General features: G+C 44.0%; 1 protein-coding gene across 1 annotated transcript; it reads left to right on the forward strand.

The window, feature by feature from the left end:
• The first annotated feature begins 8,206 nt into the window (after positions 1-8,206).
• On the forward strand, positions 8,207-14,578 carry CCN3 (cellular communication network factor 3). Its single transcript, XM_069854573.1, has 4 exons — positions 8,207-8,480; positions 9,696-9,947; positions 11,805-12,013; positions 13,984-14,578. The coding sequence occupies exons 1-4, from the start codon at positions 8,207-8,209 to the stop codon at positions 14,278-14,280; spliced, it is 1,032 nt and encodes a 343-aa protein (XP_069710674.1). The 3' UTR covers positions 14,281-14,578.
• The last annotated feature ends 895 nt before the right edge of the window (positions 14,579-15,473 follow it).

A 15,473-nucleotide genomic window follows, 5' to 3' on the forward strand; every position in this document is an offset into this window, starting at 1 on the left:
CAGAAAAAGAGATTAGATGACCGACTATTTCTTGCACCTCTCATGTCTTCTATTTCTTTGCTGGATTGCTGATAAAGTGCTGGGACTCTGTGACTCCTCTGGGTGGGTGAAGCTCAATTCAGCATGTTTCCTTTGGCAAGAATCAGTACATGCAGTTAGGTGGTATGCTATGCTGATATCATATGGCTGTCTAAAGGAGAAAAAATCTCTTTGGAGTGCCAGCAGTAAAGGCTTGGCTATCACAAGACTGAAATGTCAGTATTTTCTTATGAGTATTTTCAAGCCCTCACTTACGGTAACAGCATGATTTTGGAAAGATCAGAGAATTGGTGCAGGAACTATGGCTGGGAATGGTTCCCTGGAAGGGCATCCAGCTTGCCAGCCCAAAATATGTTACTCGTGGACAAGACAGGAACTCACAACAAGTGACTGAGAAAACGCTGATGTATTACTGACTGGGATTAATAACAACAACAATAATCGTAATAATAATAATAATAGTAATAATACATGCTCAAAATCATATGTCTGAACTGAAATGTATGGTCTTCAAAATTATTCCAGCTAGATGGAAGGAACTCTTCATGCCATGTATGTCCCCAGTACAAACCTCTTTCAGGGTACTCAGTGCCTCCTCTTCTCACTCTGAGACAGGAGGTTGTCGTTCATTCTTAAGGCCCCTCACAGAGTGCAGATACTACTCAATGGGTCAGAGCTTGTTATGGACTACTCTGCTGTAGGCAATGTATTACACTTGCACTTACAGAACTATAGACTAATTAAGGTTGTAAAAGATCTCTCAGATCAAGCCCAACCGTCAACCCAACACCGTCATGCCACTAGTTCCAAACCACCACATGTACACAGTTTTTGAACCCCTTCAGGGATGGTGACTCCACCACTGCCCTGGGCAGCCTGTTGCAATGCTTCACCAGTCTTGCAGTAAAGAAATTTCTCCTTATATGCAATCTACACCTACACTGACACAACTTGAGTCCATTTCCTCTTGACCTAATGAGAGGACTGCTCCTCTGTCTTTACTGGCTAGTCATTTCCTCTATGAGAAAAAAAAGCTAGTTTTAACCTTAAGAGATCTAAATGGCAAGAATTACTTCTGAGACTGCCTCTACACCTGTGGCACAAAGCAACAGCAGAGTTTGCTAACAGACCTTCATCTAAGAGGGTCCAGTTTAATTGCTCTTCATTTGTTTTACTTACCACTCATTCTCAATAGCTCACAGTTTCTAATTCAGCACTCTCCTAATTCAAATCTCTGGAATTGTTCATTCCCAAGATACACTGTAAGTTTTTGTTTATTGTCCCAAGCTTTTTCTTTTTCAGTTACAGCCACAAAAGAATATGACAAAAGCATATTGGAAATAGAAATGAGAACTATAGAACATGTTTTTCCTTTTTATGGCCAGATTATTCAGCACTTGGCAGAGACCAGAGAGGGTATTGGAAAGAGGCAGAAGGAAGAGCCCTAGATCATGCAATTTGGTAACAACACTTAATTGAAAATGTCAGGAACTGTCAGTTAGTTGAATTAGGATCTCATTAGCCATACCCCTTTCTCTCAGACACACTCTGAAGATGGGCTGCTCTTTGGAGAGGAAGAAAAAAGATAGGGAAAACCCACTCCGCTGAACTAACTTTTTGATTGCAGAACACCCATTTTACCACCTTTAGGTCCTTCAAATTGCCAGCCTCATCTTCCAGGCCTTACTAAGCAGGCAGTATTATTCTCAAAAGCAATCCAAGAGGCACTCATGTAATAGCTATTTCACCTAGGAAGGGCCAAAAACCACCCATATGTTCCACATGATCTGTCCATGTATTTCTTCCTGAAGTTCTTCAAACAGAAATTAGGTGATACATTCCTTATTGGCTCTCTGCACCAAAATGAGTTGCACTCAGTGAATAAAGAAAGGAAAATTTCCCCAATTTTGTTTATCCATTATCACCTCATGCAGTAAAAAGGACCCAACTTTTAGATTCTTGTTAACGTCTGTCTGTCAGTTTCAGATACAAAGCAAAATTATACATTTAGGGTTAATAAACTTTAAAATCAAATTAAATAACCCAATAAAGACTATCTCATTTCTTTTGAGAGCAAATATTAATGACTCTTTGCAGCCCAACAAACAAGTAATCAGCACCACAGAACATGAGTATGTGTTATTGAATATACACACGTACTGCCATCCCAAACAGGAGCAGGCAACCATACCCCATCCCATGGCATGCAACACCTATGCTCAGATTCCTTGTATACAAACATCATCCTGGTGGGCTGCAGAATAGCCCTTACATTACTTCAAGCACTTTGTTCAGCCATCCTGTCCTCCTCAAAGTAATAGTTATGTTTTATGTCCCTGAGGGTACAGAGACTCTCAGGAGGTGAAAAAATAAAAGCTACTTAGTGTGTACAGAGTATCTGCTCTGAAGAATGGCAACACTAAGCAGTGAGGTCACCAGTCATTCCTACCCTACTATTTGTACTACTTGCAACAGTACGGATACCATGTTTGTGCCTCTTGGCTGTCTCTTCTAAAGGTCTCTGCCCACATAAAACCACATCAAACCCTTACACCTGCACTCTTCTGACTACAAAGGATAAACGTTCTTGCTGCACACCATAGATTTTTAGACATTAGAGATAATTAGAAATGAGAAAATAATCATAGAAGCTTTCCTGGAAACCTAAAATTCCTCTTATGTTCCCCAAAATAAAAAAGCTTTATCTAGCAACCTCACCTGGTGATTTGTGCAATAAGTATTCCCAGCAGAGTCTATAGCTGAAATAGGTCTGGAGGAATGAAATTGATGGAACTTTTTTGGTTGAACATGCAGATTGGAGTAAACTGGAGCATTTTGTGAATTTCTTTTGACAGCACAGAACTGTCTAAGTCAAAAGTAATGATGCAACTTCCCATCCCCATATAATTCACAGAATCACAAAATTAATTTTGACATTTTTCTAGAAGATATTTGTAGGTCAGGTACCATTTTCAAGATTAAGCACACCATTCATCAATATTGAAGACCTAAACGTTGAGGATGAAGTCAAAAGGCCAGTTAAAGGCCAGTTAAATGTTCCCGTCTGTGTATGGATGTCAAGGAGGCAGATGGCTAAAACCTCATGAAGTCAAACAGCAACTTCAAAACTCCCCAGTATGTATAGGTTAGACATATAAGCAGAGGCAACTGTAGGAGAGCTCACTTGAACCTTGGACAAATGTCTTCTGAACCACAACTGTGGTGCACACCTCCAAGCATGCTATAGTCAGGAAGGATTTATTTGAACGGCTCAGTCTAGGTGAGAAAGATCATCATAATGACCCTAAATATTAATTTAGGTACCCAGTCATCCAAGCGAGCAACATGGTTCACACCTCACAAATCTTCTTCCAATATCTCTACCAGCTCAGTCAGATAGGACTGTTTTAGTTACAGCCATTTCATCTGTGGCTGCAGAACTTCTTATGCTGCTACCATATGTTGAGGGAGGCATCAATGCAGTTTGTTACCAAGTGTGATGGCTTGCTATTGATGTGTCACAGAATCATAGAATCATTCAGGTTAGAAAAGACCCTTAAGAACATTGAGTCCAACTGTAAGCCTAACACTGCTAACTCCACCATGAAACTATGTCCCTAAGCACCACATCTACACGTCTTTTAAATACCTCCAGGGATGGTGACGCAACTGCTTCCCTGGGCACCCTGTTCCAATGTTTGACAAACTTTTCAGTGAAAAAGTTTTTCCTAATATCCAATCTAAACCTCCTCTGGCACAACTTGAGTCCATTTCCTCTTGTTCTGTCACGTGTTACTTGGGAGAAGGGGCTGACACCCACATCGCTGCAACATCCCTTCAATGCGTATGGAAAGCTGATAATACCATGGATATTATGAATTTACTGGGGTGATTACATCATTCCATGTGCATCTATAAGATCATGCGCAACATTAACATCCCCAAAAGATGTTAGGAATTTACAGCTGTCATCTAGGCTGAGAAGGGCTAGCTAAAAAATACAAAATTACAGTATTTTCAAAAAAAGAATATTGTGATTTGTGAGGTAGACTACCAGACAGGGAACAAATTTATGAGACAGTGCAGGGCAAAGGCTGTATCATCCACCTGACATTTGTATCGGTAAGAAATGTCAGGACAAAAGAGCAGAAAGAGAAAGAGAAGGCTGTGGCATTTATGACTGTTTTACTCTCTAAAAGTTGCATCGTTTGCCATACAGAAAGAATGCAAGAGAATTCTGTGGGGCTGCTTGTTATGAAGCCGTGGCCTTCACAGGAAACTAGACAGGAGGCTGGCTTTGAGCAGAAGGATGTTACTATGAATGCCTGAAGTTGTGTAATGCTTGATAAACACCTAGACATCTCTGGAAAGGAATAGAATCAACAACCAGAAATTCACTAAAAGTTAAGCCAGTTTTATTTGTAAACTCTGGATCCAGTCTCTACACAGAGCTTCCTTTGGCGTTTAGGTGGTAAAACATACATAACACATCTGGCAGCGTGGAAGTAAACAAGATGGGTAAAACCGACACAGTTAGGGTGATCAGCTCTCTGGAGGTAAAGATCTGAATAAAGATCATATACAGACAGCAATGCCAGAGATTTACCCCAAGGCAGACTTATAGAAATACAGAGCGAGAAAGCTCTGACTGCAAAGGCTGAGGTTGGCCCAGTTCATAGCAGCTGCTGCTGACTTTGGGTGTACACTCTCTACAGTAAATATAAAGCTGCATCCTTTCTACAAAGAAAAAATATACAAAAATCAAGAGCATTGGTCATTCTGTTCACAAGAAAGGTACTGCAAAAGTGGCTTTCCACTGAGTGCCTAAATCAGAGGAAAGAGGCAAAGAAGCAAGGAAAAGAAAAGAAATAAAGAAAAAGGAGATAAGGAAAATGAAATTACCTGTGTGGCAGTAGATGCCTGCAATAACCTCAAACCCATACCCAAGTCACTAGTAAGGTTTCAGCAACCCAATGCGCCCCTTGCCTGGTCCTGCTGCTCGTGAATAAGAAAACGAAGGGTTGATATGTGACCAGAGATAACGTGTTTCTGTGCCAGTAAAGTCTGCTTCAGCCACAACAACAGGCTTTTCCAGAAACCCTACTGTTGCCATTCAGTATAAAGAAAAGAATGGGGACTTTTATCCATAACAAAACTTATATCTGGTGATTTGTTTTTGTGCTGAGTATTGCTTTGGCTTAGAGCTACAGCAGCCTTTTAAGTTCATGAGTACCACTTGTGTCATGTCTTAAGCTTAAAAGGCATCTTGCTTTCACTAGTCTGTCTACAACTTAAGTTTATTTTTCAAATATTTTCTCTTTAACAAGCCACAACAGAATCCAGTGCATATTATCTGCCCTAGACAACTGGGGACAGAAAATCTCCGTATCCTAACAAGACTGGCCTGCCGTGGGCAGAAAGCAATTCCTGACAAGCAAAAGCTGTTAACAGATTTAGTCTCCCTTACATTTGACCTAAATCTGTCCTGCACACACTAAAATAACTGCACTACACAGAGCCTTGGAGTTACTTCTCCAGAGCATTCCTGCGGCCTGACACGTCAGCTCTGCATCTCCCATGGTTGCACATACCATGGCAGCACTGGGGAGTCTGTTACCCTTTCAACTCATCTTGTTGACCAGAGCACAGAGGGCTCCTTCTACTTCTGCTGCACACCAGCTGATATGCCCATACACCTCTAGTAAAAAACAGTGTGCACAACTTGAAACTGAAGAAGACAGTGGCACAGCCATTAGACAGCAGACAGGCAGCTTTGTGCGTCTCCACCACTCCCAACCAGAAGCACAGCTTGTGTGGGAGATGCATCAAGAGAGGGATGCCAGCAGATAGGGGGAGATGATTCTGCCACTCTATTTGGCTCTGATTGGACTCCACCTCGAATACTATGCTCAGCTCTGCAGCCTTCAGGACAAGGAAGGACATGGAGCTTTTCTAGCTGGTCCAGATGAGGGCCACAAAAATGATTCAATGGATGGAGTATCTCACCTATGAGGACACGCTGAGAGTTGGGGTTGTTCAGCCTGGAAAAGAGAAGGCTGCAGACACATCTTGTAGCAGACTTCCAGTACCAGTCCACTACTAAATCATACCTCTAAGCACTTCATCTACCCATCTTTTAAATACATATAAGGCAATCCTGGGCAGCTTGTTCCGGTGTTTGATAACACCGTGAAGAATTTTTTCCCAGTATCGAACCTGAACCACCCCCAGTGCAGCTTGAGGCCATTCCCTCTCGTCCTATCGCCTCTCACTTGGGAGAGGAGACCAGCACCCACCTCTCTACAATCTACTTCCAGGTGTTTGTAGACAGTGACAGTTTGTAGACTGACTCCCCTCAGCCTCCTCTTGCTATCCTAAAGGGAGAATTCTATGATGGGGTAAATCACAGCAGTGGCAGTAAAATCAACAGATGTGATCTATCTGGACTTCTGTAAAGACTTTGACATGGTACCCCACAACATCCTTCTCTCTCAATTGGAGAGATATGGATTTGATGGGTGGACTGTTCAGTGGATACGGAATTGGTTGGATGGTCGTATTCAAAGAGTAGTGGTCAACAGCTCAAAGTCCAGATGGAGATCCGTGACTAGTGGTGTCCCTCACAGGTCCATACTGGGACCAGTGCTATTTAATATCTTCATCAATAACATTGACAGCAAGATTGAGTGCACACTCAGCAAGTTTGTAGATGGCACCAAACTGAGTGGTACAGTTGCCACACCGGAAGGACGGGATGTCATCCAGAGGGACCTGGACAGGATGGAGAAGTGGACCTGTGAGAACCTCATGAGGTTCAACAAGGCCAAGTGCAAGGTCCTGTGCCTGGGTTGGGGTAATCTGCTGTTTCAGTACAGGATGGGAGATGATTGTGATTGAGAGCTGCCCTGCAGAGAAGGACTTGGGGGTGCTGGTTGATGAGAAGCTTGACATGAACCAGCAAGGTGTGCTCGCAGCCCAGAAGACCTACCATATCCTAGGTTGCATCAAAAGAACCATGGCCAGCAGGTTGAGGGAGGTGATTCTACCCCTCTATTCCTCAGTTGTGAGACCTCATCTGGAAAATTGTGTCCAGTTCTGGAATCTTCAACATAAGAAGGATATGGAACGGGTCCAGAGGAAGTCTACAAAGGTGATCAAAGGGCTGGAGCATCTTCCATACAAAGACAGGCTGTGAGAGTTGGGGTTGTTCAGCCTGGAGAAGGGTCCAAGGAGACCTTATGCAGTCACAGAATAACTTGGGTTGGAAGGGACCTTAAAGATCATCCAGTTCCACCCCCCTTGCCATAGGGAGGGACATCCCATGAGTCCAGGCTGCCCAAGGCCCCATCCAACCTGACCTTGAACACCTCCAGGGAGAGGGCAGCCACAACTTCCCTGGGCAACCTCTGCCAGTGCTTCACCACTCTCAGGGTGAAAAAACTCTTCCTTATGTCAAGCCTAAATCTGTCTCTCCTGTTTATATCTGTTCCCCCTCATCCTATCACTACAAGTGTCTGTGAACAGTCCCTCTCCAGCTTTCTCGTGGCCCCTTTCAGGTACTCGAAGGTCGCTACAAGATCTGCTCAGAGCCTTCCCCTCTCCAGGTCCAGGTCTAGAGACCTTCCAGTACCTGAAGGGGCTACAAGAAAGCTGGGGAGGGACTGTTCACAAAGGCTTGTAGTGACAGGACTAGGGGCAACGGGTATAAACTGGAGTGGGGCAGGTTTAGACTAGACATTAAGAAGAATTTCTTTACAATGGGGTTGGCGAGGCACTGGCATGGGTTGCCCAGGGAAGCTGTGGCTGCCCCATCCCTGGAGGTGTTCAAGGCCAGGCTGGATGGGGCCTTGGGCAGCCTGATCCAGTGGGATGTCCCTGCCCATGACGGGGGGGTTGGAACTGGATGATGTTTAAGGTCCCTTCCAACCTAAACCGTGCTATGTCTCTGCGACTCCGTGCCGGCCGCAGGCCCTCGGGGCTCCGGGGCTGAGGGCGGCCCCTGGCTCGGCGCCGCCGGTGGCTGCGGGCGCGGCTCCGCTCGGGCAGCGCGGGGAGCGCCCGGCCCGGCTCCAGCTCCCGCCCCGGCCCGCGGGAGTGGGGGGGAGGGGGTCCCGCACGCCGCTATATAAGCGGGTGCGATGGCAGCGCCGAGCGGCGCGGCGGGGCCATGGCGAGGGCCGGCGGGCTGGGGCTGCTGGTGTTGCTGCTGCTCGGACTGGGCGCGGGGCTGGCGGAGCCCGAGCCCCCCGGCGCGGCGTGCGGGAGGGCGTGCGGCGGGCGCTGCCCCCCGGAGCCGCCGCGCTGCGCCCCGGGCGTGCCGGCCGTGCTGGACGCCTGCGGCTGCTGCCTCGTGTGCGCCCGGCAGCGCGGGCAGAGCTGCTCCCCCGCGCTGCCCTGCGACCGCGCCGCCGGCCTCCACTGCCAGCGCGGCCTCTGCGCCGGTACGGGCGGCGCGGCCCTACGGGCTCCGAGCGGCGGGGGGGAGGGACACTGCAGGGCTGGAGCGTGTCCGGAGAAGAGCGACGAGGCTGGGGAACGGGCTGGGGAACAAGGGTTACGAGGAGCGGCTGAGGGAGCTGGGGTTGTTTAGCCTGGAGAAGAGGAGGCTGAGGGGAGACCTCATTGCTCTCTACACCTACCTGAAAGGAGGTTGTGGAGAGGAGGGTGCTGGCCTCTTCTCCCAAGTGACTGGGACAGGACAAGAGGGAATGGCCGCAAGCTCCGTCAGGGGAGATTCAGCCTAGACATCAGAAAGATCTTTTTCTCCAAAAGGATCATTGGGCACTGGCACAGGCTGCCCAGGGAGGTGATTGAGTTCCCATCCCTGGAGGTGTTTAAAAAACTGGTAGATGAGGCGCTCAGGGGCATGGTTTAGTGGTTGATAGGAATGGTTGGACTCGGTGATCCTGAAGGTCTTTTCCAACCTAGTGATTCTGTGATTCTCTGATTTTGTGCTTATTCCACCAACATATCATGCTCAGTACATATTGCTGTATGAAATCGTACACTGAACGTCAAGTGATATCCCCTGAAATGCTGAAATGGGAATCCTGGGAGATATGATAATGAATTGCTGACATTTGAATAATTTAATTTTGCTCAATTTGAATAATTTAACTTTGTTTGTTTGGAAAAATCACAGCCCTAAAACAGGAAAGGTCAGGACTTTATATTTGGGGTCTGTTTATCACTGCCTACAACTACCTGAAAGGGTGTTGTAGGGAGGTGGGTGCTGGCCTCTTCACCCAAGTGATAGGCAAAAGGATGAGAGGGAATGGCCTCAAGTTGCACCAGAGGAGGTTCAGATTGGACATTAGGAAGAAATTTCTTCACCAAAAAGGTTATCAGGCACTAGCAGAGGCTGCCTAGGGAGGCGGTGGAGTCACCATCCCTGGAGGTATTTAAAATTTAGACAGGCAGATGAAATGCTTAAGGATATGATTTAGTAGTGGGCAGGTACAGTTGGACTTGATGATCTCAAAGGTCTTTTCCAACCCAATGGTTCTATGATTCTATGGTTTTGTGATTCCAGGATCCTATGGTTCTATGGGTCTATGATTCTGTGACTGGCAGGGAGAGCACGGTGTAGTGGGAGGCACGAGAAGGGTGCTGGCTGCCCTCCCTTCTCCATGACATCCATTCGCTCTTTCCACTAGTGCTGGAGGGAGACAACTGCGTGTTTGATGGGATGATTTACCGCAACGGGGAAACGTTCCAGCCCAGCTGCAAGTACCAGTGCACCTGCCGAGACGGACAGATCGGCTGCCTGCCCCGCTGCAACCTGGACCTGCTGCTCCCCGGGCCGGACTGCCCGTTCCCCAGGAAAGTTGAAGTCCCTGGAGAGTGCTGTGAGAAGTGGATCTGTGACCCTGAAGATGAAGTGATTTTGGGAGGTTTTGCTATGGCTGGTGAGGAAACTAAAAGTATCGCGGGCATTGTGAGGAGGAGGTGATACCTTATTGGAAATATCCATGAGCTTGCCAAATTTAAGACACATTGTCTAGTACGGTCATTTTTTTCTGATGTTTTTTCACATCTAGAGTCACCAGTAAGTATACCAGTGATTATGACTAAAGGCACAGCTCAATGGGTAAGAGAAAAATATATGCAGAGGATGCAGGTGTGTATCAGTTTTAACAGGTGGTTGACTTGAGTTAGTTCCCAGTTCTGAAATTGTTGTTTTATCTGGTGCAGGGCAGTGAGCAGAATAAAACAGGGGGCAGCTCATAATACTCCAAATATTTCCCTCCTCCCCCCCCCCCGGGAAAAAAACTCAAAGCTGTGGTCTTGCTAGTTGCTCTGAAAGAATATGTTATTATATTCATAAATACTGTTATAACAGTTTAGTCTACAAGAGATTTTTTTTTGCCCCGGCTGAAATTCCCCAGCTATTACAAATGGTCAGCATGGTAGCTAAAATGCCAACAAATTTCTCCCTGTCTGTGCTAGAGCTCACATCATTATTTTGGCATTAAAAGCATTACAAAGTACTTGGATTTACAACTAAAGCAGTGGTTATAAACACAGTGAGCGGATCTGAGAAAAAACATCCCATTCCAAAATGTAAAACTTGTGAAGTGCCTTTGTGATTGAAAAAAGCTACATAATATATTCCCCCTGTTTTCTTATTGAATTGTGTCTCTGTCCCCTTTAAATTAGACTGTTAGTTCAACGTGAATAATAAGCTACTTTTAGTGAGCATTGACGGCACTGCATTCTCTTCCAGTCACTGCTCTTTGCAGTCTTAAGCAGTTAGTTATGCTGCAACTCAGCTAATCCATTTGAAAAACAAGTAAGGAAGAATCCAGGAAGAAAAGCTCTAATAACTTTTCAGAGTGCTATGAAGTGTCAGTTGTAAGGCACCTAAGGTATAAACAAAGAGCTTGTCACCTTTCTACTACCTTTCCTTTTCTCTGATTTGTCTGACAGTGACGTGCTAATCCATAAAATGCCTACAGATGGATTATCTGTATTCTTTGTTGCAATGGCCATCCCTCCTGGGGGGCCACTTTTTTCGTAGATTTGCCAGGCAAAAAGCAAAAACGCTGTGTAGAGGGGCTTGCTAGCAAGAGCTGTGACTGACGTCTCAGTGGTGCTGCCTCACTCTGTTTATTCCTGTGATAACCACTGAACCAAACTATACAGTTAGCAGTATTTGCATAATATAGCTTAACCCTGCCATGAGGACAGGATGATGATCAGTGTTAGCTATGCCTTTGAGTAGCTGTGGTAAATCCTGGAAATTACTTTCTTCCTCCCTCACCACCATGACTCCAGCTATAATCTGTCAATAATTGACAAGATCAGGTGACTTTATGATTATCATAATAAAAGACTTTACTTTCATGCTCTTTATTAGTTTAGATAAATCATTCTGCCTCTCTCAAATCATATCTAATACAATTTTTTTATGATGTATCTTTAGAACAGATTTGTGATGCATCTCCAATAGAAAGAGTAAGATTAAAGTAGAATTCTAAACTGGTTAAAAAATCGGCTTCCAGCTCTAGACTGGAGTGAACTGAATCTAAATGTTTAGCTGATTGCACTGATATACACTTTCCTGTTGTATTTATATGTAGGAAGTTACCATCCAGGGCTCCTGAAAAGGTACCTTTAAAAATTCCTAATTTCTGTCAAAAGCATGGATTTTGGACCTTTTTTTGTGTCACATTTTTCTTCCCAGCTGTGGCAGAGCTCAATTAAATACTGGATTTTCACATGAGTTTTTCTTGTAATAAAGTTCTGTGAGGTTTTGTCTCCAGCCTACAGACAAGAGGCAACACTCGGGATTGATGTGTCGGATTCAAGTGCCAATTGTATTGAGCAGACAACAGAATGGAGTGCTTGTTCCAAAAGCTGTGGAATGGGCTTTTCCACCCGTGTTACCAACAGAAATCAGCAGTGTGAGATGGTGAGGCAGACACGGCTTTGCATGATAAGACCCTGTGAAAATGAAGAGCCATCCGATAAGGTATGCTGCAAAGAGTGGTAAGGGAGCAGAGTCTCTTCAGCTGTTAACTTCAGGGTTGTGCTATTATGGTCTAGAATGCTCCAGATGCAAGTGTATGTAAATTCACCTTTAAGCATACATGTAGCAAGCCTCATGTTTTTAGTAAGCATTAGACTTGCTGTGTTTGCTCAGCAGTTTTGTGCTGGATCTCCAGCAAGTTGAGGGAGGTGATTCTGCCCCTCTACTCCACATTCATTAGACCTCCCCCACCCCCCGGCCTCCTCCAGAGTACTACTTCCACGTCTGGAGTCCTCACTGCAGGAAAAACATGGACCTGTGGAAGAGAATTCAGAAGAGAGCCACAAAAATGAAATGAGCACCTCTCCTGCATGGAAAGGCTGAGAGAATTTGGATTGTTGTACTTAAAGGGCACTTCTAAGAAAGATGGGGACAGACTTTTTAGTAGGACCTGTTTTAAACTGAATAGATTTAAACTGATAGATTTAGACTAGATATAAGGAAGGAATTTTCTACACTGAGGCTGGTGAAACACTGGAACAGGTTGCCCAGAGAGGTCGTAGATGCCCTGTCCCTGGAAACATTCAAGGTCAGGTTGGGCAGGGATCTGAACAACCTGATTCTCCCACAACCTGACATCCCTTCTTATTGCAGGGGCTTGGGCTAGATGACCTTTATTGGGTCCCTTCCAACCCAAACTGTTCTATGATTCTATCATCATTTGAGTCATCCCAAACAGATCAGAGGTATTACATGTATGAACGATTTTGACAGGTCACGCAGTCTACCTTCGGCCACAAATGCAATTGTGCTACCTGTGTGTATACTTCAGAGCTGCTCCAATCATGCAGAATGGATATGTCGGATTTCTAGTCTGTTGAGCATCTGGAACTGCAGAGGAGTGTGTGAAATCCTGCAAAATCTGCTTGGCTAAATTAAACCTTATCTTAATCCTTATGCTTTTTCCAAAAGCAAATCTAACACAGGCACTTTGGGTGCAATAAATGTGTATGTAAGGGAGGTGACTTTTTGCCGCTTCTACACATTATACAAGCGTTACTGTCGGGGAAAATAACATGTAGCTAGGTAAAAGGGCCATTGCTTTATTTAACTTTCTAAGTGTGGGAAGGCGTAGCTAAGGTCTTTGAAATACACAGTGTGGATTTAAATACTGTGTTTTGAAAAGGACATGAAACATTTGGGAGCAGTTGGGAAAGCTAACAAGAATTATCATAGTTCTAGAAAACATGTTCATCTAGGGGAAAATTTGATTGAACTGAACTTTTTTCCTGAATGCACAAGAACTGAGATGCATTCTCATAACTGTGTTCAGATATTTCAGCTGGTTCTGAGTCTATGGGGGGACAACAAGAAGTGGTGAATTTAGACTGCATAAAAATTAAGACAAGAGTGAAAAACTTCCAAGTAGTAAGAATAGTGAATGGTTAGGAATTTCTGGGGCAGATGCAGAGTATTTGTAACAGACGACTTCCAAGAACAAGTTAGACAACCATCTGTTAAGAATAACATGGACAAAGCTGATTCCACCATGGGCTATGACTTTTGAGGTTCATTTTAGCCCTCTTTTTTTTTTTTTCCCCCCCCGAATCTACTGTAACTTGCTCATTTGGCTTGCGGATACTCTGTTGGAACTACATTAGGCTGAGAAGTTTTCCAGTACAGTATGGTTTTATAATGAATTTTGATTTGGCTTGTCTCAGATGACAACAGTGGGCTTTAATTATTTGTCCTTTATTACTGACCCAATAATACACCATTGCCAAAGGGCAGATCTCACAGGAGTTACCTGTAAGTAACTATTGAAGTAGCTGCAGAGTATTATTGCTGTTCAAAAAGCAAAGACAACAAATTTGAGTTTTCAGATTAGACCTGTATCCTTGCATGCCATTTTTTAATTGCTTTCTTTGTCTTATGCAATGTTATAGCATAATGTTTCTTCATATTTCTCTTAGAAAGGGAAGAAATGTGTCCGAACAAGGAAGTCCATGAAAGCTGTTCACTTTGAATACAAGAACTGCACTAGTGTGCAGACATACAAACCTCGTTACTGTGGCCTCTGCAGTGATGGGCGATGCTGTACCCCACACAACACCAAAACGATTCAAGTTGAATTCCACTGTCCTCACAGCAAAGTCCTAAAAAAGCCAATGATGTTGATCAACACCTGTGTCTGTCATAATAACTGTCCTCAGAGTAACAATGCTTTCTTCCAGCCATTAGATCCAACGTCTAGTGAAGCAAAAATATGAAAAGCATAAATTGGGTAGCATGAAAGGTATAGTTTGTACAAAACTTGACCCACAATCAGGTGAATGGAGCTATTGTCTATGTAAAATCTCTGAGATGTTTCTCAAAACAGTCTAGGCGCTTTCTTTTTTCCTATGGTTTATTAGATACCTCATTTTACATTTTCCCTCTCCAAATGTTTTTATGCACTTGAAGGAAATTTTGTGCCTTGGACAGAGCCTTCTTTTTTTCTTGATGGTGGCATAAAGGTTACAAGCCAAACAGCTAGTCTTTCTCCTTCAGTTAAGGGGATTAGGCCAGGAGTTTTGTAGCTGTGAGACTGGGCGTTTAAGAGTAAATGGATTCCTTGGGGAATGCATGACTGTATCACATGAGCTTCCAAGTTTTTAACTTCACTTTGCATAAGGCCTATAAACACTTAACCAGTATTCTTTTTCCATTCTAATTAAACTCTGTTTCTGATGACAGTAAAAATCTTACTGATGGAAGTGTTGCATTCTCATGTCTCATGGAATACCTTTCGTCTGTATCTCTGTCTTTCTCTGAGGGTTAGGATTGCACATAGTCCTGGAAATGGCATAACTAAGATCTCATATCCTGAAGCGTAGCAGACTGATAGCTGACAGCAATGAAATTTCTTTTTGGTAACATCTCTAGCAGTCTAATTCAAAACACTGAAGTCAGCTCCTTAGGAGAACATGGTTCTCACCAGTGTCTGTCTGTAGATATAACTATTTGGATGCAAAACTAAATTTCTGTAATTCATCTGAAATACTAACTGTATCATATGGTGCTTCATTTCTTAGAAAGGTGTATATGTAAATAGAAACTGTATATATTGTAATATAACTTTACAAAGTAAATAAACTTTATCTGGTTCAAAATATTTCTTCCTAGAGTTTTTTTTTATTAAACTACCACCTTTGAACAGGTAAAAGCAGTGGTAAGAAAAATGGTCTGCAGACTGCTAAAAGCAAAAAGCTCTGTCTTGTAATGTTCTTAGTGTACCTCATTGTAGTCACTGCCCTAACAGGTATGCAGCGTAATGGTTCAGGAAAGGTTGAGTAATTGATGAGATGCACATTAGAAGGCAGGTCTCTTTCAAAGTTAGTCTGAGAGGTGGGATGACGTAAATAAACTCAGGCTTGTATGCTGCATGCCCTGAAACATAGTGGTTGTGGGGAAGAATAATCAC

Source organism: Phaenicophaeus curvirostris, chromosome 3, assembly GCF_032191515.1.
Source record: "Phaenicophaeus curvirostris isolate KB17595 chromosome 3, BPBGC_Pcur_1.0, whole genome shotgun sequence".
Classification (NCBI taxonomy): domain Eukaryota; kingdom Metazoa; phylum Chordata; class Aves; order Cuculiformes; family Cuculidae; genus Phaenicophaeus; species Phaenicophaeus curvirostris.

Coding starts and splice junctions, on each gene's coding strand:
- CCN3 (XM_069854573.1), top strand. CDS start 8,207: ATGGCGAGGGCCGGCGGGCTGGGGCTGCTGGTGTTGCTGCTGCTCGGA. Junction 8,481..9,695: donor CCAGCGCGGCCTCTGCGCCG/GTACGGGCGGCG, acceptor TCTTTCCACTAG/TGCTGGAGGGAGACAACTGC. Junction 9,948..11,804: donor GGGAGGTTTTGCTATGGCTG/GTGAGGAAACTA, acceptor TTTTGTCTCCAG/CCTACAGACAAGAGGCAACA.